This window comes from Drosophila albomicans, chromosome 3 (genome assembly GCF_009650485.2).
Source record: "Drosophila albomicans strain 15112-1751.03 chromosome 3, ASM965048v2, whole genome shotgun sequence".
NCBI lineage: Eukaryota > Metazoa > Arthropoda > Insecta > Diptera > Drosophilidae > Drosophila > Drosophila albomicans.
Window position 1 is genome coordinate 41,614,662 of NC_047629.2, and position 23,997 is coordinate 41,638,658.

At 36.2% G+C, this 23,997-nt stretch overlaps 2 protein-coding genes across 2 annotated transcripts in view; one reads left to right on the plus strand and one right to left on the minus strand.

The window, feature by feature from the left end:
* LOC117571626 (EGFR adapter protein) overlaps nt 1-23,997 on the minus strand; it is a 135,854-nt gene that overhangs the window by 107,907 nt on the left and 3,950 nt on the right. The window lies entirely within an intron of this gene.
* The window catches only part of LOC117571287 (EGFR adapter protein), a 28,503-nt gene continuing 6,325 nt past the window's right edge, over nt 1,820-23,997 (plus strand). Inside the window, exons 1-3 of the mRNA XM_052004515.1 lie at nt 1,820-2,333; nt 21,882-22,123; nt 22,185-22,476. Of these exons, the coding sequence (XP_051860475.1) occupies nt 21,912-22,123; nt 22,185-22,476 (504 nt within the window). The 5' untranslated portion in view covers nt 1,820-2,333; nt 21,882-21,911. The remainder of the gene's footprint in view (nt 2,334-21,881; nt 22,124-22,184; nt 22,477-23,997) is intronic.

Genomic DNA, 23,997 nt, shown 5'->3' on the forward strand with positions numbered 1-23,997 from the left:
CAAGATCGCTAATATCAGCAGAGCCATATTTTGCTCATTGAAACCGACTTAAGATGTCTAACATTTCATACAATTTGTTGTACGATTTGACCAATCTTTTCCATTTTTATTAGGTAAAATTGCTGTTTACGTACTCATATCAATTACTACCTATAGCCGTTCCATAATACTTAACAAAAAAAATCAACTTTGCATTTTTTCTCAACATTAATTTTCATATAACCTTTAACTCTGCATTTTTGCAATTGAGGTTATGGTCTATAAATGCAAATTACAAAAATTGTGGTCATTTGTGGCGGTGGAGACTATATACAATTGATCAAGAATTAATTTATCTACGACACACAATACGCTTCAAGCTCAAAGGAGGTCGAAGACACTTTGTACAGCTTCTGGAAAATGATACTTAAGTGAAAATTTGCACTTGCTTGAAGACATACTTTTACACATAACTACTAAGACATCACAACGACTTGAGACATTTCACATTACAAAACACGTAGTACAAACCCCAATTATTTGAATTCATCACAAATTTTAATCAGATTAATGTTTTATTTGAAATTATTGAATATTGAAAACTACATGTCAAAATGCACTTTTCTACTGCACGTGCTTTTGTTGACGAACAGCTTACTTTAACAGCTGATTTCTCGAAAGTGGCGCCATCTATGCAAATTTTTGGTATGCAACATTGATAGTCAGTCTGTTTTTTGTAGAATGCGATCAAAACTTTGATGATATATTAACTTTTAAAAAATGTATTAATGCCAAGTAAAGTGGTCGGCTGGACCATAGTGAAGCAGCGTGAGTGAGGCTTCACTTAGGTTCCACAAACAATATCCATGTGAATGGAAGGAAACTGGTTGTTGACAAGACAGTGGAGCAACATCATGAGATAATGGCCTTAAAAAACACAGCAGCGATAGCATAAGTAAATAAACAGCAAAATATGCTGACTTCGGCTTGCGCATTCGGCAACATAAAAGAGAATAAACAATTTAAATTTATATAGTACTTTTGAAATAAATGTTTTTAAAAACTTGGATATTCTTTTATATTCATTCATATTTGATGACTATAGATCGTGAATTCCTAAATAGAAAATTAATTTTTATTGAAGTTTAATGTTTTATATAAAAATAAATGATTTTGGATAACTTAGATATTTTCTAAAGAACAGAATTCTATATTCTAGTATTAGAGAGAAAAGACCCAAAATATTTATAACTTTTTTAAAATATGTAGATAGTATAAATAAAAATGTTAAAGTTTAAGTTCCAAATTCCATGCATACAAAAAACCAAAAATTGTTGATTAAAATCTTTATTCACATGGAAAAGTATTTATCACCCAAAAAAGTTATGATCTTATTCAATTCATTCCTAAGAAAGAAATAACACAATTTTTGTTGAAATTTAGTATTAGAATCAATATATATTTTTAAATAAAGATGTAGTATCATAAATCAATAATCTAGTAAACTAAAAAAAATTCCTCAATACAAAACTTAAATTATTAAAAAAAGTACCATTAAAATGAAAAAGTTTACACATTTCTTATAACATATCTGCCACATATTTATTTTATTCAGTTTAATAATCAATAAGAAGTAAAAAGTCAAATTTTGATATACTATCAATATTTTTTTCAACACATTCAAATATCTCAAACATTAAAACCCATAAATAACACTCTTAGCCCACTGTGCGGCGTCGACGTCAGCTGCTGACTGTGTCTGCTGGCTTTTGAGCGGCTGCTGGCTGTGTGACTGCCTGGCTGGCTGACTGCCTGGCTGCTGCCTGGCCTATTGAAATTTATGTGGCCGTTTTTAGTCGTTTACGCTTAGCCAGCGGAAGCGAACGTCGCTGCACGGAATCGGAGTCGGAATTCGAATCAAAAACGTGGAACCAAGTGAATAAATCGTCGGTGTCGTCAACAAAAAAAAAAACAAAAAAAAAAGTTGCTCCTCCGTTGTCTTTGTTTTGTGTGCATTGCTGAGCTGCCTCTTGAGGAGACTTATAGGTGCAGCTGCGACCAAGTCCATTTCGTAATACATTTGAATAGTCGTTGTGGTTTTGTGTGTAAATCATTTAAAAAGTTTTCCCCACCAGTGCGTCAAGTGTTCCAAAAGTGCAAATAAAATATTTACAAAATATGTTTTAAATGGAATTTCTAAAAGCGCGCAAAGCTAAGAGCAAAACAGAAACGTTTGATTAATGAACATTTGGAGCCAATTCACCACAACGATTTGAGGGAAACCTGTTGCTGTTGACGATTGCCAAAGCGGATATAGTTGAAAGACATAAAACTAAATTCTTCAATAGTATAAGGTTGGTATAATTAAAGTATTAGGTGTAATTATTCAAACACGATCATCTAATCGCGTGTGTGCAGAGCTAACAAGCCATTTAAATTAATCAACTTGACATACACAACTTATGCAAATTACTTATATAGTTATTGAGGAAGTCAAAGAAAGAAAAAAAAAGCAGAGAGAGAGAACTGAACTCTTAGCTGTTACAGTTTATTGTGCTCTGGCCAGAATGCAAAAGAAGCAAACAAGTTTTATGTCCAGTGAGTGTGTGTGTTGTGGCTTCGCAAGCGTGAGAAAATTCACAGCGCATTAATTAGCAAAAAAGTAATCATTTTAAGGTAATCGACAATGCGGGTAGCTGCTCCCCCTCCGCCTACAATCGCAATCCTCTTGAGTCCCCAGACAAACTTGGCTTGCTTCGACTAGCTCCTTCGCATGTGAGCTTCGTTTGGCCTGTGATTGGAATTGCAGAGAATAAAGTAAAAAAATCAAAGAAAACTAATTGCTTGGAAATTAAAAACGTGTCAGCTGACACGCTAGCCTGCCACTTGTAGCTCTCTCAGCTAGCTGCAGCTGCAATTGATTGCAACTGCAACAACAGCAGCAACAACAACTGCGACAACAACAACTATTGCCGATGGCAGCAAATTTAGGAATGCAACTTGATTTCACACAGAGCAGCAGCAGCAGCTTATTATCTACTTATTGCACAAGAGACAACGCAAGTCAAGTCTCAGCTGCAACAAATTTAGTTAAAAAACATTTTAAATGCCCCAAAAGAGGCGCATAAATTACACAAAAGCAAACACAGCATGCGCCGCGATTCGTGCAGACTCATTAAGGTTTTTAATTTACAAGTTTAGCTGGAGATTTAAGCACTGCGATTTATATGCGTCGCAAGGCAATAATCAATGGCTACAACAAGCGGCAATCACGCAGTGTGTGTGTGCTGCATGTACCAAGTGTCCACCTACGCAGAGTGTCCGAGAAACAAAAGCCAAGACAAGAGACAAGCGACTCTTCAGTTGGTATAAAAAAAACAAAAACATGACAACAACGATTTGTGAAAATAAAAACAAGTAAGAAATCTACAGTCGAGTATGCTCAACTATGAGATACCTGCTTCCCACATTAATTAAAAACATATTCCAAAAATATACCGAAAATATACCGCAAAAATACTTAAGTGTACCGAAAGCTATATTTGGTATATAGATATTGTAAAACATTCAAAATACACCATAGAGTACAAAATCTGGTATAGATTCAACGTACTGTAAAAATACTTAAATATACCGAAGGATATATTTGGTAGATCGCTATTGTACTATACCATAGTGTTAAGAAAAATATTCCAGATTGTCACCCAAATCAGCTAATATGCTGACAAAACTTTAAAATATACCATATGCTACATTTGGTATATACCATAATTCAAAAAATATATCATAGAATACAAAACATACCAGATTTTCAGTCAAATAAAAAAAAAAACCCAATTGCAGTTGGCGTTTTTTCCATACAAAAGTATTTTCTAAATAACTTCTACAGACTGACAGACGGACATGGCCATATCATATCAGTTGTTGACGCTGATCAGGATTCATGAATAATATAATGCTATTTTATCTCATGGATAGCGGGTATAACAAGAGGTAAGAACAACGGTTGAAATAGGGGAACATTATTCAACAGCAATTGTGTAGCCTTAATTAAGCACAACTTTGACAGGGTTTTATGATTGACTGGGCCAACTGATTGCCGACCTTAGACAACAACAGGCAAACACCTTTGGCAACTCGTAGCTCACACACCTGCAGAACAGTCGCCAATTATACAGAGTGAGGAGGCAGAGAGTTGACTTGACTTGACGCACGTGCATGTGATTTGAAAGAACCAAAAACCGTTCTAATTTCTCAACTGTCAGTGGCAAGAGGCAATTCTCAAGCCTTGTTGCCAAAGCCCGCACCCCAACTCGTTAGCTCTGGCAACAGCAGCAACAGCTACAGTTTCAACTATAGCAACAGCAACAGCTACAGCAGCAGCAACAGCTTCAGCTCTTGCAATTATGTAGCGCGTTTACAAAAGAAGGTCGTCATCGTTGTTGTTGCTGGCTCATGTCTTCATTTTGGGCTTTTTACAAACACACACACACACAGAGAGAACGGCAACAACTACACATGTTGCTGTTGTGCAGCCACAGCAACCGGCAGCAACCAGCAACAGCAACATCAGCAGCAGGAGCAGCGCTTTTTTGTTTGTTTGTGTTGCCAACACTTTTGGCCTTTGGCGTTGGCTCTAACCCCACTGAGACTGCGTCCGCTCTCGCCCTTGTTGCCTTTATTAAGCGACGACCGTACCAAAAGCCACTTGCTTCAACAACAACAGCAACGACAACGACAACAAAGCGTGGCCTGCAATCGCAGCACTCTTTTTTTTAATAGTTTTTTAGCTGCAAACAAGTTTTTAGTCCGGCTGCTGGCACTTTGGGCCCCTCCGGTGTTGACGTCGCCTGGTTGCCGATTTTTTTCTCTAATTTGCACCGCTTTAATTTTGCCTTTTTATTTGCAACACTTGTCGTTTAAATGCAGCAGCCGAGCCAAAGTGTTGCCAATAAATTAAATGCAATGCAAGCAATGAAAAAACACCAAGAACGAATCAAATTTACCACTAAACCGCAGCTAAACATACACTTAAAACAAGCTAACAAGTTTGAGATGGAATAATAAACTGAGTTTTTCAAGTACATATAAGAAATAAATATTAATTTTCTAAGTAAACAATATTTATGATTGGCATGAAATTTTGTTTAATAATTAAATAATCATTTTAATAGTTGTGAAATATTTAAAAATGTAACTTTATAGAATTTAAAAATATAGCATGAACAAATAGTTTATTTTATTACTTAAAAGCCATTTTAAAATTTGTGAAATATATATGATATGTTATATGTATAAATAAATAATATATTATATTTTCATTATTGTGAAACATTAAAAAAATAATTAATAAAATTTTGAAATATAAAATGAATTAATAATTTATTTTAATATTTAATTAAAAATTTTCAAATTTGCTAAAAACTCAACCATTTTTACCATTTATATAATTTTGATTCAAGTTAACTAATGAAATAAATAAATTTGAAAAAATATCTAAATTTTAAAATTTTCAATTTACAGATTATATAAAATATTTTTTAAATATTTCAGTTTTCTCTCAAACAAAAATGAGTTTAATTTAAAGTAAAAAATAAAATTTTTTGGCACTTTGACAAATATTTGTAAATTTTAAAGTCATCAAATTGCAATAAAAGTGTATTACATTTCATATTTCCAATTATAAAGCATTAAAATGCTCCTAAAAAATATTAATTTGGATATTTAGAAAATATTCCAAACACACATTTTTAGAATTTCGATGCACATAATTTTAAGGGATTTCATAGTATTTTCTAATATTTCCATTTGATTTCTTATTGCATTAGTTCAATGTAAATTTATTTTATGTGTTATAAAGACAGTTCTAATAATATTAAAAAATAATTAAAGAATAATTTAATTTAATTTTTTTTAGCTTTATTTATTATCTTTTATTAGCTCTTCACTTAACTTTAACCGTGTTCCTTTATTATTTCTCCGATTAAAGAACATTTCTTTGGAATCATTTTTAAGTTGATCAATAAAATAAATACTCGCAGCAAATCGCTTTCCCCAACAATTTAATTAACTATGATTAAAGTAATATTTTATATGGATTTAATTGAAGAATCTTGCCGGAATCGCTTGGATTTAGATTGAACTTGGCGCCGTTTCAACGTCGTAAAGAACTTATTAAACTTGCTGCGAGGGTATGGCAAAAACCAACTAAACTTGCAACCATGAAAATTATCTATGTGGCGGCGGAGGTTGCAGTGCTCAGTTCGTTTTCGTGGCATGGAGCAATCGCAACAAATGGCATTTTTATTGATATTTCGGTCGGTTTTGCCTGCTTGGGCAACTTCATGTTGAAATATGTGCGCCACCTGTTGATTTTGTTTGGCGATTTGGCCGCAGACTTTAGCCTTTAGTCTGGGTCTTCTACGTAGGATATGAATAGCACAACAGAGACAGAGAGAGAGAGAGAGAGAATCGAGTCTGGGTTATAGCTGTGGGGAGACTCGTGATTTGCAGCACAAATTAAAAGCGAGGGCGATGCATATAAATAGCAATTTGGACAGACGAATTAAGGCAAATGACTGCAAGGTACAACAACAGCAACCACAACAACAACAAGTTGTAAAGTTGTCGTGTCACAGAAATGAGCTGAAGTTATGTCAACAGCGTGACTCGATAGTTGTATTCCAAAAGGAAGTCATGTCACAATTCGTATGTGAAGTCAGTCCATGGGAAACTCGGCGAGAATCTTGCGTGGACTCACAGAGGAGTTGGGTTTCTGGCCAATAAACTTGTTTAAATGTCCATAAAATAAATTACAAAATATATTTGTGTGTGCGTGGGTTTGTAATAGATTGTTATTAGATTTACGTAAAATATTTATTTTCTAAGTTCCCCAACTTCATTAGCGCTAAAGTTGGAGTTTTTATGAGGCATAACTTTTTTCCTATAACTAATTCAATTGCATTATCAACTGCCACAGAACATTATCAAGTATCGTCGAATCCAATTAAGCGGCTTGTGGCACGTTTTGTTTGGAGCACATAAGATAAGCAATCAGATGGTAAACTTCCCTTGCATTCAGAGTGCATTATAGAGCCTTCGTCTTCGTCTTGTTGACAGACGTACGACAGGTAAGGCAGATAAGTAGAACGTTGATAAGCCACAAATTTGACAGCCATAAAGCAAACGAAGCAAACTGAAGCAGGTAGAAAAGATGTAAAAAAAAAAAAACGTTGGACATAGAGTGGGAACTGAAATAGTTGTACCCAAGGAAATGAAATTGTAGGGAGAGCGCAAAACTGGGGCGAAAACCAGTTTTGGGTTCTTAACATTTTTATTGTATTTTGCGCATGTCGCTTAATTAAAAGACAATCAAAAGAAATAATACGCTCCAGCTGCAGCAGCAGAGAGACAAATATATAAAACAATAATGCAGATGAATCCCACAGAATTCTCACACAGCTGGAGAGCACTTCATGCAACGACATGTTTATGAGCTTTAGAAAAATAAATATTTAGACGGGAGAAAGAAAAAAAGCAAAGGAAGTTTTTCGAGCTATGCGGAGGTAATATTACCGCCTCTTAATGAAATGCTAACGATATTCATTGGAAGAAATCAAAAGCGTAACGAGACTGACCGCCCAGGCAAAAAAAAACAGAAAAAACAGAAAAAAGAGTTTACATTTCGAAACGGCTTTTCTCAACAAAAGAAAATTATGTAAATGCTGGAAAATTGTTTTGGCCCATTCTCAATGTTGTTCTTGCCGCTGTTTGATGGCAATTTGTGTTGATGCTGCTGCTGTTGCTGTTGCTTAGGCTCGACTGCGCATTTGGCAAATCAATTTGAAAATGCCCCCCAGCTCGTTCAGGCAGCTAAAGGGCGTGGCAGCCAGCAGCCAACGCAGCCAGCTTATAATAATAATTGAATACATTGGATGGTTGCCGCCGTCGGGCAGCAATTCGACTATTTTTGCAATTGAATTGAGGCGCAGAGGCAGGTGTAAGTTTTTGGCCAGGAAAAAGCTTGGCCAAGTGGAAATGCTATCTGACATTGTTGCCCCGCAGCAATTGTGGCACACAGCTTGGCAGTTATTAATTTGTGGCAAGACCTTTTTTGAGGGGGGTTGAATAGAAATCAATGCCAGAAGCTAAAGCGCAAAATTGTGGCTCATCAAAATTTGGGTCAAAACAATTAAATTAAATGTGCAATAAAGTTATGGAAATATGATGAATTTCCTAAATTGCAAATATTCTGAGGTATTCTGAGGTAAAGACAAAGCTAAGCGCCTGCATGCTAAGTGGCATGCCGCAACTTGGAAATTTATCTGTTGCCGTATTATAAAATACGACCACACAGAGCAAAGTGATTACGTTGCATTTCAGCCTCGACCGTCGACAGCTTATTTATGCACATGCAACTGTAACTCTTCATCAAAATAATGTAATTATCCAAATTGTTTTCTTTGAAATTTGTTTACATCATTTTTTACTGGTTCGCAATATGCTAAAATGCCAGTGCAACCAGAAAGAGAGAGAGCCATGCAATGCGAAACGCTCTTCTTTCCGTTAAGAGCCACTTCAAGTTGAAGTTGCACTCGCCCAGCATAGCAACTGTGGCAGGTACAGGGACAGGGACAGGGACAGATGTGGCACACACAGAGCTGCGAGTTGGAGTCGGGAGTTGGAGCCGCAAGCAGCTTTGCTGCCACTGCCAAAACAACACACGAGAGAGCTGCACACAGCTCAGCTTCAGCTACAATTTCATTATGCATACAACGAACGAACAACAACAAGAACAATGGGAGCAACAAACCAGCAGCAGCAGCACATCAACAGCATCCGCATTTGCTTCACTTCCATATAAATCCACACACACACATGCTCATTCCCATCCTCATCCTCGTCCTTTGCTGGCATAATCTTCATTATCATTAAAGCCGCGCGGGAAGCGCCGCTAAACAGTTTTAACTCTTCTCTTTTTTTTGTGCCAGCTTCCGTTTTGATTTTGTTTTTTCATCTATCGTTTCCATGCTAACTGCTCGCCATGTGCCAGATAGTATAAGCACATATAAGCATATAGCAGCATTATCCAACCCAGCGCGCATTTTAATTGCATTCCACACTCTCACACGCACACACACACACGCTTACACTTACTTACCACACCCACACACTCACACACACACATAGCAACATCTCATAATGTTTTCGGGTTCTGTCTCTCTGCAGCATCAATTTCATAATGAAATATTTTTAGCAACCTAATTTCTTTTTTTTTTTTGCTCCTGCTGCTTGGTAAAACCTTGATAAATGCTTGCAGATAAATTACTTTGACCAAAATGCGAGAAATTTTGAGAAATGAGCTTAGCCAAAGTTGCTAGTAAAATAAAGAAAATGAGGACATCAGACATTAGTTTTTAAGAGAGTTAAGGGAAAAGAGTTAGTAGTTATTACTGTGCAATTTCATTAATTCTTTAATGAACTGATAAATTAAGATTAATTATTTTAATATGCTAAATCAATGATAACATAAAAGTATGTGAGAATACTTTTATTTTACATTTATTATACTTTTATTTAATATAGCATATACCTTTTAGTTGATAGAATAACCGATTTAATTATATCACAAAGTAGTTCTTAACAGAGTTTATATTCCGTTAAGGATTAGGATAACATGTTTTTGCACGCTCACTTCCGTTCCCGCAAATTGATAAAAATCGAAGCTAGAGTCGTTATATACAATAATAATTATAGTCTTTTTAATTCCTGAAAATTTGGTTACGATCACATACAAATTGTAGAAATTATTTAAGAAATACTTTTGTATGGGCTGACAATCTGGTATATTTTGCACTATATGGTATGTTTGTTTATACCAAATATTGCTTTCGGTATACTTTTAGTATTTTTTGGTATATAAATTCGGTATAATTAAAAATGAATGACGTTTTAAATTAACACTTTTGTTTTTTTTTTTTAAATGGGTAGTTGGTATCTTCAAGTCAAGCACACTCGACTGTAGCTTTCTTACTTGTTATTATTTTGCTTCTGCTGAAAGAGGAGGTGTATTGAAGAGTATTTAAAATAATACCTTTATTTGAAAGAGTTTTCCCGATAAAAAATGATTAAAAGAAATATCTGCTTAATTATAAGAATAACCAATTTCTTATAAAATGAACAAACTGAGAACATCAAAAGTTAATTTCTAACAGATTGAGAATAAATAGTTGTTATTACAGATTTTACAATTGCTGAAAGGGAAATAAGGAAGACAATATAAAAGATACTTTCCATGCAAAGATCTTCCCGTTAAGCAAAGAAGAGCTGATTAATTGTGAGAATAACCAAGCTCTTTGCTATGCAATTCCCGATATTAATAATCGTTAATTATAGATTAAAATCACTGGTAATTGTGTGGAAGCAAAGCCCCCTATTTCAGCTTCAGTCTGTGAATGAAGACTGCTTTATTAAGTTATTAAAACAAACCCATTATTAAGTAGACTTGCCTTAAATATACCATGCGAAGCTAAAGTCAGTAAGAGATTCTTAACTGTAATTTTAGCATAAACTTAGTATATTGTTAGTATATAGTTAACATTGTTATAAGTAAATTTGTCTATTATCCCAAGCTAAAGTCAATAAGCGTTTATTAACTGTATTTCTAGCAAAAACTTAGAATATTGTTAGTATATCGTTAGTATATTGTTAGTATATTGTTAGCATATATGTAGTATATTGTATAATTTTAATGAAATTATGAGAGTTTAGAGAAATTCAAAAATGATTAACTTAATAATCTAATAATTTCTTTAACATTCTTTAATTAAGCTTTTTTTAATCCACTAAGTGTTAATTTAATAATTTTAAAATTTCATAAAAAATCTAAGGCTTGACAAACATTATTTATTGCTTTAAATGTGAGCTTAATATTCTGAAAATTTCATGACAATTCTTTAAGACAATATCACAAATCTTAGCTGCTTCACAAATTAAATGCAAGCTTTAAATTCCAATAATTTGATCAAGATTAGTTAAAAGGAAACAGCTGCTACAGTTGGTTGGATATTTTCAGCACCTGTTTAAGAATTTGTGCGGAATGTGGCAAGTTAATAACTCAGTTCTCAGTTAGTGATTACCGGATAAGATTGTTTAACACATAAATTGCTATGCGAGTTTGTAAGTTGGATGCATTTAAAATAAGAAAAAAAATTGAACCGGACAAAAGCTCTTAACTCTTGACTCTCAGCTGCAACGGCAACTCTTAAAAAATCACTGAAGCGCCATTAGAAAGCAGTTTTCAGTATTCTGCTTTTCCGATTGCCTCGAACGCGAGACAAGTGTAAAAGCAGCACTTGAAGAGGCAAACGTCAACTGTGTGAAGTGTGTGCCTCCGTTTCCCAGATGCGATCTGAAGACGTGAGATGGGAATGAGAATGGGATGTGATTCCGATCACTTGGCGGTCTAATTGCTTTGAATTTTGACTGGGGGGACAGTCTGAACGGTCTGGACATGACAGCCACTTGTAAAAGAGAGAGAGAGGTCGACACCCATACTTTAGATGCTGCTTAGAAGAAGGAAGGCGAGCAACAACTTGGCTTGGTTAAGTAGGCGCCTGTGTTGTTGTCTGCCATTGTGGGAATGGAACAATGGCAGATAGAGAGAGAGTGAGAGAGGAAACGCGGAAAGAGCCACTAAATTGTATGCTGTCAGAGTCGAGCGGCATGTCAACAACAATAATAATCGTAATAACCAACAGAGCACCATGTCCCCGTTTGTTGTTAGTAGTATGTGAAATACACACACACACACTCACATACATACATCCATACTCATATACACCCATGGAAAACTATTAAGGCCATGTGCAAGTGAGCTGGAGCAGGTTCAGCGGGTTGAACGCGACTCTCTTGACAGCCAACGCGGTGGGGCAATCAAGGCACAAAACTCTCTGCCAACGATTTACTTTGAGAATCGTCGTGTGGGGCGTCGTCCTCCGTCTTCAATCCTCAGTCTGCCGCCCCGTCTCCAGTAATAGTTATTGTCGTGGTTACTCTTGTTGTTGTTGTTGTTGTTGTTGTTCGCAGTTCTCTGTTCTGTCTGTCCGGATGAACTGGATATTGGCCGCTAAGAATAGAGCTAGGTTCTGCCCAGACGGACAATGTTCTGCTGTCCTGTGGACAGACGCCGACGTGTTGCTGAAGCTGGTAAATGGAGAGCAAGGTTGCCAGATTGTTTTTGGCCCCGGGGCAATGTTAAGAAGTGCCATACAGATGGAAAATGCTGATGTGCGGATGCATAAAGTGGGTTCTACCAACTATCACTTAGATTAACTATGCAAGAGATAGATATGCGCTGATACCCAACTAACACGTTGTTTAACTCAAACGATAATGTTGGCTGATAACTAAAAATCTCTTTTTTTTGTCTCAGCTTATAAATGTCTATGAAATTGTATTTATTACAGCTAAACTTATTGAAAAGCTCTTTAAACCAAAAAAATTGTATTAAATCCTTGCTTAGGATTCCTTAAGCTCATTATTTCGATTGAATACAATTTTTCTAGCACGCTGTGAAGAGAACTTAATTTATATTATTGGCTGATACCCAACTAACACATTGTTATTTTGGTCTATTATCAGTGTTAAAGAAACTGTATTTATTTCTGAAATATATTCAGCTAAACTTAATACCAATTTCTTTAGCATAGAAAGTTTATATTCAGCTTAGAATTCCTTTAGTTTATTTTTCCATTTGTATAACATTTTTAAATTATTCACTGAATTTATTTACCATTATTTGCCATAGTTTTATATTATCATTATTATCTATGCATATATTCTAGTTTTACTTATCCCAACAGAACTAAAGGAAACTAAATAATTAAGTTGCTCTGACTTTATGTTTTACCTTCCTATAGAATTTAATTATAAGTTGCATTTAAATAACTTGCCGACAGATAGACTTAAAGTTATAAAATATTGACCAAAATAAGCAATGAACTAGGATTTTTATATCTATTACAATTACAATATATAAACATTTTACTTAATTGCTTATTTTACTCAACATTTCATAGCTTTAAATCTATCTGATTGCAAGTGATTTAGAAACTATTTAAAATTCACTAATCTCTTTCCCTATAGAACCATTTCCCTACCGCTTAACTAATGCACTCTTTTAGCTCATTTAAAAATCTTTTCAATTACATCTAATTATCTTGTATTCTGAGTGCTTTTCCCTCACCCAAACTCATCTCTATTCGGTTAGCTACAACAATTGCCAGCGCTATCCACATTTATCTATGTGCACATATCACAAGCATTATCCAATTTATTTACCTACAATTTCGAGTACTAAGTATAACAGTGGCCCCCATCACTCTCCCTACCACACAACACTCCTCCTCCACCTCCACCTCACCCCAAAGAGCTTTACAATCCATCAGGCATTGTGAGTACACGGACGCAACACTTCCTCGGGCTGAATCACCCGAAATTGCAGCAACTTGATTAGCAATTCCAATTAGAAGTTTTCTCATTTCTGACAGGCATAACATTCACCATGCTACAGAAGAAGAAGAGCGGGCTACATTAAGCCCAAACAACAATTTCCAGCGGCAGCAAAGAGCAACATCATCATCATCATTGCAATCACTATTATCATCGTTGCTTGTGGTAATCATAATCGGGATAATGAACATTATCCAACTGGCATGCACAATAAAAATAAACAGATCATAAATAATATATGAATTCAATTCATATCCGAAAGGATTTGCGGTTAAGATGCCGACGCCGACGCCGACGCCACGCACAAATATGGAGAGAAAACAAGTTCCAGACACTGAGCACTGAACACTGAGCACTTCAAAGAGGAGGAGGCAGGAGGTTGATGGCACAAAGAATTGAGCTCAAGATCGCGTAGATGCGGTGCAAAAGAAAACAAGAAAAACACGTAGCAAGCCGGCTCTGTATGTGTGTGTGTGTTGTGTGTGTCTTTCAACTCACTTTCACAATTTCCCGATGCCGGTTGTGAAATTTGCCAGAGCATCGAATGTTTCATGGCCAAGTTAACAGGCGCACAGCATTCGCAGTTGGTCAACGAAGCAACGAAGCTAAGCTAGGCAAACCAACCAGCCGCAGCCAGCAGCAGCCAAGAGCGATCTACTAGAGAGACAGAGAGATAGAGAGAGAGGGAAAGAGAGACTCCATCATTAAGTCAATGTTGCTTGCTGTTGTTGCATGCAACATGCAACTGAAATTCAAGTTCAACGAAAGGCAACGAGTTATTGTTTCTAGATAAGATTCTTTTCCACTTATTACACAAGTCATCAAGTTGCCGCAACGTCATCGTCATCGCTGTCATCTTTTGACATCACTCAAAAGATCTCTTGCCACAGTCGCCAGCCGCCAGCCGCATCCGCGATCACGATGATCTTTGGCCCTGGCTGCCTGTCTTTTTCTTTTCCTTTTCCTTTTCTTTTTGTGCTGTTAACGGTCAATGTTGTTCGCTGTTGCTACCAAATTCAGCAGGCAACAGGCGTTGCCGCATCATTATCAACTGATGATTGTACTATACGATGAAATGCAGCTACCGGTATCCTTGCCACCATTTGTTGCACCGGAAAGCGATGCGCACATCAAAATGTTACATCCCCCTTCATTTCCCCTTTTGATCCCCAACCCAAAGACATTTCTGTCCGTCTGTTTGTCTGTTGCCGCCGCGCCTTTGATGGCACTAATTGTTAATTAATGGAATGCAGGCGGCATGCGGCATGTAGCATGCAGCATGTGGCGTGCCCAAGCAATGCCTTGTAAGATTAGCGCCCTGAGCTTGGCCGCCGACTGTATCGACAGATTACCTGTTCGCTGCGCAAGTTAATTCGAATCGCAATTAACTGGAGGCATTTATTTTACTCAAAGTCCACACAAATCCTCAACGTGTAATTATAATGATTTTCATTTCGTTTTCAATCCGGATTTTTAAATGAAATTCAGAGTTAATTGAGTTGAGGTTACGGCGAGATAACTAATAAAAAGTGCCTTAGGTAATACAATTCATTTATGAGCTCTATTTCTGACTATTTAAATCAATTTTTAAGCATTTAAATTTAGAATAATTTTTTGATAATCATAAAAAATCAACTAAATAAAAAATAATCTTCAGTATACCTGTTAGATTTTTCAAGTTAAAAACTTTAGTATATTTAGTCGATATTTCAAGAAATAAACTTGTAAGTATTTAGGACATTAAAAAAAAAAACATTGCTAATTGTTGTGGATTTAAAAAAATATATGTAGTAGATATTTTAAGCATATATACTTATAGATATTCGGTAGATTTTTTTAAGTAATTTTTTAAAGAAATATACAAATGAATATTTAGTAGATTTTTCAAAGAAACCGATTTTTCGAGAACTTAACTTCATTATATTTAGTAGATATGTTATTTTAAAAAGAAATGTACGGATATTTAATACAAATTTTAAAAAATAAACGTATACGTACTAAGAATTTTTTAACAAATATACCCGTGCATATTTAGTATATTTCTTAAAGAATGAGACTTGTAGTTATTTCGTAAACTTTTCATGAAAAATATGAATAAATTTTTCGTATGATATATACTACATGCTTTTCACAAATTGTAAACCAAAAGATTTGATCAAAAAGACAGCACGATCATTATGGAAATTTAAAACACCAAAAACTTATATCAGAGATTACAGTTTCTTAAACTCGATAACAAGAAATTTCCAAATAAAGAAAACAATCCATTAAAATGCAATGTTATCTAAAAAGTTATGCTGCTGAACTTTGAGCAACTCAATTTACTATTTGTGTAAATCGTGAGATTGAAAAAGCATTTAATAAACCATATAGGATTCATATAAGTTATGCGCTCTGGCGGAGTTGAAAACTGTCGCTGTCTGTTTTGTTGGCTGTCGAGTCGCGTCAACTGTTGACAGCAAAAGTAACTTAAGATCCCAACGCGCAGAGAGAAACCAAATCATGTGTCACAGATGGAGACAGCTACAAAGAGCTAAGGAGTGGTGCATTTCTCAAGCGTTTCAGTTGTCTCCAAGGTGCTTATCGATACCAATGCCAGCTCAACTTTGCATTTGGCATCCGTTTCCTACCCAAAAAAAAAAATAAACCTAAAACCAACAAAAATGGAAAGGGATGGGAAAAAAGTGAAACGCTGCAAACATATTTCATTTTCAGCTTCAACGAGGCAAAAGTTTTTCAATCTACGCAACGTTCACATTCACCTGGCTGGCTGGCTGGCAAGTTGCAACATCCTTCCTTGCCACACAAACTGTGTCATCAGACATCGTTTGTCGCATAACTTTTATTGAACTGTCGCCGTTAAGATGGGGCGGAAAGGTGACAAGTGGCAAGTCAAAAGCCGCAGACATTTGTATAAATTATTACAGTCGCATGCGTTTCGCTCGGCGCCTTGGGGAGTGTTTGACTTTTTGGCCCTGCTTCTTCTACTCCTTCTCCTTCAAAGCAGCGCGATATGCATTTATGATTGCATGTGACATTTGCATGGAGAGTCAGAGTCCCTCAACGAACCTCCTTTCGCCCCAGCCAACGAACTTTCCACCCCGTTTGAACTTGTTGAAATCGAAGTGCAACAGCTGAGAGTTTCCGCTGCGGGGCGTGAAAATTGTTTGCGATTGTTTTTCGTTTCATTTCATTTTGTTCATTCGTTCGTTTCTTTCACCAATTTGAGAATGCTGACAGCAGTCGCGTTGCACGCTGCACGTTGCACGTTGCAAGTTTGCTATTGCTTTGGCATTTGCACGACACAATCATTAAATAGCCATGGCCAAGTGCTGACAACAACAACTACAACAACAAATTACAAGCGCACATTGTCAACGTTGCACTTTAGGCGACATAAATTTCATGTACATTGCCAGTGCAACATGCGGACGCAACACCAACAAAAAACAACTAAGGAGCCAGCCATGAGGTGTCAATGTACAATTGCAGCAGCAACAGCAGCAGCAACAGCAGCAGCAACAAGGAGCTGGCAAAACAAAGACGCGATTGTGGTTTTTTGTTGCACTGCGCATGCCAAACGCGGACACGACGCCAACTTGCCCCATGCCACAAATGCTGCACTCGCACTCCCAATCGCACTCGCCCTTGCCTTCTGCTACAAACTGTGGTCGCCTCTTCTATTGACACACGCGACGTATGAGTAACGTCTTGGAATGTTGCCGCCGTCGTCGACGTCGAAGTCGTTGTCATTGTCATCGTTGTCGTTGTCGCCACATTCCGTAATTACACAACATTAGCACAACAAATCGAGCACATTGCAATTGTATTTAATTAGTGGTGGGCACAATGACAAGACAACGCATCTATCTCTCCGAGGCATTAAATCACGCAACAACATGTCAAATGAAATTGTTGGCATAATTCATAATTGAATTGCCAATACTGAAGGCTACATAAATCTTGCATGTCTTTCGACTTAAAGTTAGTTTAATATGACCGAAGAATGAAATCGATTCAAGTTCTTGTTGTCAACTCCATTGTTTGGCTTGTGTTGCATGCCGCCTCGTTGTTTGGGGCGCGGCTACTTACATGCATGCCCCAATGTCGGCGGCACATGAAACTGCAGCAAAACAAGAAAAAAAAGCTGCACTCGAATGTGGTCGGCTGTAAGATACTCGCTACCCATTTTTAATAAAGGCAAAACTATACGGTATTATTCTCAAAATATACCTAAAATACTAAAATATACCGAAAGTTGTAGTTGGTATATCGATATACTATTACATTCAAAATATACACAGACAGAAAAAACAAAACCCTGGGAATTTATTCTTAAAATATACCGAAAAATACAAAAATATACCGAAGGTCATATTTGGCATATGGATATACTATTACATTCAAAACATACCTAGTCAGACGGACTCGACTATGAGATGCTCGTACACAAAGGCAAAATAGTGCCGTAAAAAAATAAAATATAAAAATATACCTAAGGTTATATTTGGTATATTAAATATACCAAATTGAACTGAAATATACCAAAGGTTATATTTGGCATTTGTACTCTTCAAAATATACCTAGCCAGACGGAATCGACTATGAGATACTCGTGCTCAAAGGCAAAATATTGCCGTAAAAATATTTAAAATAAAAATATATCAAAGGTTATATTTGGTATATCAATATAATAATACATTCAATACATACCAAGGCAAGCGGACTCGACTGTGAGACACCCGCACTGAATACCGAAAAAGTTACAATTTATTGAAGGTTATATTTGGTATATCGATATTCTATTACATTCAAAATATATCTATACAGACAGACAGTTAGATAGACGGACATGGCTACATCGTCTCGGCTGTTGACGCTGACCAAGAATATATATTCTTTATGGAATCGGAGATGCCTCCTTCTATCCGTTACATACATTTCCTGTAGGCACAAACTTATAATACCCTTCCCCTCTATGTGTAACGGGTATAAAAACTGTGCAGCGGGATTGTCACGTAACAAAGACAGCGACTTGATCCCGAATCCAACTAGGCTTGTCGACTCTGTGCACTGTTAGTTATCACACAGTTGTTGTTAAGTCCCTTTTGGTATTTTATTACAGAGTTTGACCACCCAGGCGACGAAGTTCAAAGACTGACTGTGATTGATATAAGCGCTTTAAAGTCTCGAACACCATGTGTCCCAATTGCCGATTGAATTTCACAGTCAACAAAAAAATATGAACTCTATGAACATATAAAAACAATAACAATCTCAGAGGCAATCAAGACACACGAAATATTTCCAAGCGATTTAACAACGAATTTCGTAACAAAAATCTCTATATGAAAATAGATATAAAAGTGCCCACAAAAGAAGGAGCAACAGACAAACAGACACCCAGACAGACGGACAAAACACACATGGCATTGGCATTGCCATCGTTAGATGAAGTTAGCTTGACAGCAGCTCCAACATACTCGTAATATCAATTTCAATAAACTAACAAGCAAATGTCTCTCGCTGTGTGTTTTTGTCGCACGCAATATAAGAACTTATAGTGAGGAGAATATCGCACTAGCAGAGCACTTGCAGGAAGCAGTCAAATGTACACTGTCTGGCAAAGTACTTTTGGTTTTTCTGGCGAGGGGGAATGAGAAGTACAACAGCTAAAACAAAGGGACAGACAGACGAAAATACAGCGTATAAAGGTAAATTTCAATTGCTGCAAATGTGACGATAAAGGTAGTGCAAAAACAAAAAGAATTAAAGCGCTTTAAGTGGAGTCTCTGAAAATTACACAAGAAATTTGATTGCATCCAAATTTTCTTTAACATTTTATTTTTTAAAAATAAAAGTAGAGCGAAGAAGTAGGAAAGCCACAGTGTGCTTGACTTTGAGATTTCTTCCTATTGTACCCCAAAAGCAAAAGCAAAATAGTGCCAATGAAAAGCTGTATTCTGTAAATCGATTTATTACTACATTCAAAATATACCATAAAGTGCAAAATATACCAGATTGTCTACCAAAGAAATTAAGATCCAAGAACAGTAGCCGTTTTTTGCCCAATGAAATTATTTTTTGAATATCAATCAAATTTGCAGGAGTCATAAGGACTCTAATTATTATTACATTTAGAAACCTATAAACCAAAGAACTTACAGCACATACTTGTAAACACTTTTCCTGCTTCATTTGGATTCTTTAAAATTCTCTAAAGGAAAAAAGCTTAAAGTCATCCAAAACTTACGAAAAAACGTAATTTCGTGGAAAGTTCCTTTCATCTTTTCCACAACTAACTTACAATTTATTCAATAAAATAAACAATATTTTTTTGTGCTTAAGTAAATTAAATAACCTAAATTATTATGAAAATCAGCAGTATAAAATTTCGATCCATTAAACTATTTAAAATGATTTTATTAACCAATTCAACGAGCCTTTTTTCTTAAGAAACTTTCTTTATTTCATACTCAATTTAAGCAGCATTTGTATAAGTATTTTAATATGTAATGAAATGTATAAATCTATAATGGAAAGAAATAAACAAATAGCAGCTGTTAAAAATGTTGCTGCGTTGGCAAAAAGTAAACAGCAACAAAAGACAAACTAGATTACAAAAATTGCAATTTGTATTATGCATTAAGGCTGCAGTTACTCGAATAGTTGCTGTTTTAGGCAATGCCAACTCCCGATAAAGATAAAAACTTTTGTGTTTTCGCAACAACAGCACGAAAAGCAATAAAAATAAGTTCTTGCTGAACAAAAAGTACGAAAATATTGATCGAACTAAAGTTTAAACTTGATTTGAGGCAGCTACATGAAAAAAACAGCAAATAATGCAGAAATATGTAGAAAGTTTTCCACGAATAAAAGACGCAGAAAAGTATGCTATGAAATTTGTCACGCAGCGAACTAGCTTTGTTATTATTTGTTGTTGTTATTGTTATTGTTGCTGTTGTTGTTATTTGTATGATGCAATTTATTGTCTGTTGTAGAGCAAAAAAATACATTTTGATGCATTCGTGTAGGACAAGTTAAATGAACACATGTTGGGCGTGCCCTGAGCAGCGTTGGCATTACTATAATGCCAGATAAGCCAGTTTGCCCGGCTCATTGTTGTAATTGTTGTTGTTGCTTCTGTTGCTGGGAATATTTCCGTTGTCACTGCTGACATTTCTGGCAGCAAGCAACTTATCCAAAAGCAACTTTTACATGAAGTGCCAAATGTCAGCACATTTGTGTCTCATTGTACTCGTCGTCATTTGTTAAATTAATGCACACAGCCCAGCCAACATGGCGTATACTTGTCAAATGCAGAACAGTTGCAGCAGCAGCCACATTTGCCACATTTGCATAGCTTAAATCGCAGTTTGCTCAACTAAAGCAGCAATCTCAACTGCAACACTTTTATCGCCAGTTCGTTGATCTTGTGCTGATTACCCAAATACCCTGTAATCCATTGAAGATTTGAGGGCATGTTCTCATCAACTTTTGCAGTAATTGAAAAAGGCTTAATAAAGTTCTCGTAACAAAATTCAAGTCACTTTATATAACTCGAGTGAGTGTCTTGTAATTTTCTTGCTCGGTATTTGCAAGTCACGGATGTTCTACTAACCCACCGCAAGGCACGTCTTCTTTAGAATGTTGCAATTCCTTTGTTATCGGCTGACTGACAGGCTTTTGTGCCTTGGCATTGTTGCCTACTGCTGCCTACTGCAGCAATGTAGGTGAATGGCAGTAGGTGGTGGCAAGCAAAACAAGTGATGCGGCAAGCTCAAGTTGGCCCCCAAGGCAACCAGTTAAGAGTCCATTCGGTTGAAAAGTTTGTTTTGCGCTGTGCCACAACCTTAACCCAATTTGCAAGAGCTTCGCTTTCAATTACGTTCGTCCTCCCCAAAAAAAGATAGCGTAAAAAAGCCGCATGCACAAAAGTCAAAAATTAATATGCTGAAAATCTTTTGAAACGATTTGCAACTAATAGGCAAAAGGCTTAAAATTGCATTAAAAACTTGGAAAAACTATGCACAAGGCCACACACACACATCCAAACACACACACACTTGCAAACACACTCACGTATTGTATAGTTAAATTCAATAAGTCAAAAGTTGTTGGAAAGTTTTGCAGACGTCGCTTGGCTTTTAAGCCAACATGAGATGGTTTTGGCTCTTAAAGCAAAAGTTTGGCGTAAAGTAGCAAAGACGGACCGCAAAAAGTGCAAAATATGTTTACCCACAAGAAATCATCATGAGGCATTTTGCATAAACTTAAAGTGACCAAAAGGGTTTTCACAACTTTTTAACAAGCACCCGAAAAACTTGGCTTTTAATACGCAATTCTCAACTCTACACAACTCTACTTTTAACTCTTTCGACTCCCGACAGATGCTCTAAGGACACTCAAGGCAAGCCCCAATGGCCATGCAGGATATACGCCTACGTCTTGAGCCGCAGCACAGCACAGTTGCCTTCTCCTCCTCGGGTGGCAGCACTTCGACATCGACATCTCCATCGCCGGCGACCGTGGAGACAACGCTCATTGAGACAGCCGACACAACAACAGCAACAACTTTAACTTCTAGCTCGCCCACAGCGCGGCCTCAACTGCTGCCAGAGCTAAGCTTCAGGTAAGTTGCATTCAGTAAGCTCCGCCCAAAAGTATGCAACAATAAGTGACTCTCCACACAGCGAACCAGCAACAACAACACAACAGCAGCAGCAACAACAACAACAACAGCATTATTATCATCATCATCATCACCATCCGCATTCGCATTCACATTCGCATTCGCATCCGGCACAACCGAGAGCACAGCCGCGACATCACGTGGAGCAGCTGCAGCTGCTGCACAGCCACCACACGCATAGCCACGGACATGGTGGAGAGCATCAGCAATTGCCACGCTCGCCCAGCTCTGAGGAGGACAATTCACCAACAGAAATGAATAATTGTCGTCGTTTGGTTGATAAACCACCTCTGGTAAGTCCAGTTTTTCGCCCTTTCCTCCCTCCCTCTCTTCTTCTTTCTTTCTCTCTGCTTTTTCAATAATACCCCATTGAGCGTTGCATTCTGTTGCCATTACGATTCTTGTACGAGGACTTTATATACCTGGTACTCGAAAAGATTGAAAGGAATTAGACAAGTGTAAGCCAAAAAAAAAATCAAAATAACAGACAGATGATAATAAGGTAGTAGAAAAACTGTTGAATGTTTAAATTTAAATAAATCTTTGGAAAAAATTATCAAAAAAAAACTATGTAAATAGTCGAATTTTAAATGTAAAAACCTGAAAGGAAAGAATAATTGTGTAAAAACTTGAAGGAAATAAAGTAACTCGCATTAAATTAAGTTCAATATACAAAATTGGATTAATAATATAATATAAAATATAATAAAATCTAAATTGAATTCTAAGTACCGAAAAATAATAAAAAAAAATAAAGCCTTTGTAAACACCAAATTGCATTACTTTTAGTCAAGCTCATCTTTATTCTCTACCCAAACAACGACCCATAAGACGATCTCAAAATATAATATAAAGCGCAATCTAAAGGCTGGGACTAAAAATTAAATAGGAAATTTTATTTTTTGGGTACAAATAAAGTCGAGAGTCAGAGATAAATACTATTTTTTTATTACTATTCGTTATTTTAAATATCTGCTAATTAAACAAAAATCTAGTAGGCTTTATATCTTCTGGTCCCCCCGAATTCACTTAAAAATAACGATGTAGTATAATCAAAAAAAAATTATAATATTTAAAGAATAAGAATATTTTTTAAGATAAAATCACTCAAACTGAAACTGAAGTCACTCTCAACTTTCTTCTCAACCCAAAAAAAATTATTACTGGATATTTCACAACCGAGCATACTCCTCTCTACTGCTTACTTATATTTGTGTTTTTTGCTGGCCAGCACAATGCATAAATCTGCTTACGTTGATGAGCAAGATATCGAATCGATACGAGATTTTATGAGATTTATGATTGCCTTTTGCAGCTGGCAAACGCAAACGCAACGCAAAAGGCGAAGCCAAAGGCAAACACAAACAAACCTGCCTGAATTGAGACGTAATCTGAGTGAATTGCAAAAATGCTGCATACTTTTGGGCGTCTTTCAATGCAATCAATGCGCCCCAAAAGTGGCAGAAAAGTAGCAAAACTTTGCACAAGTATCATTAATATTGACAACTTGGCAATTTCTTAACAAGTTTTTTGTCCATTCTGCGCACAAGAAATATGATAGAAAATTGAATAAAATGGGGAAAAATATTGATAAATATTGGCATAATTGAACGTAATTTGTATTGAGGCTATTCTCATCTCTAGAGGCATAAATAACAAAAGAAAATGCCATAAACCGACTTATGTGTTAGCTTCATAATTTGTATGGCATTTCATGACGCAATTTATAATTGAATAAAAGTGATTAGAGATTTTCTACATCTTCAAAGTACACAGTAAAAAAATATTTGCAAATTTAGAATCTGTATTTATTT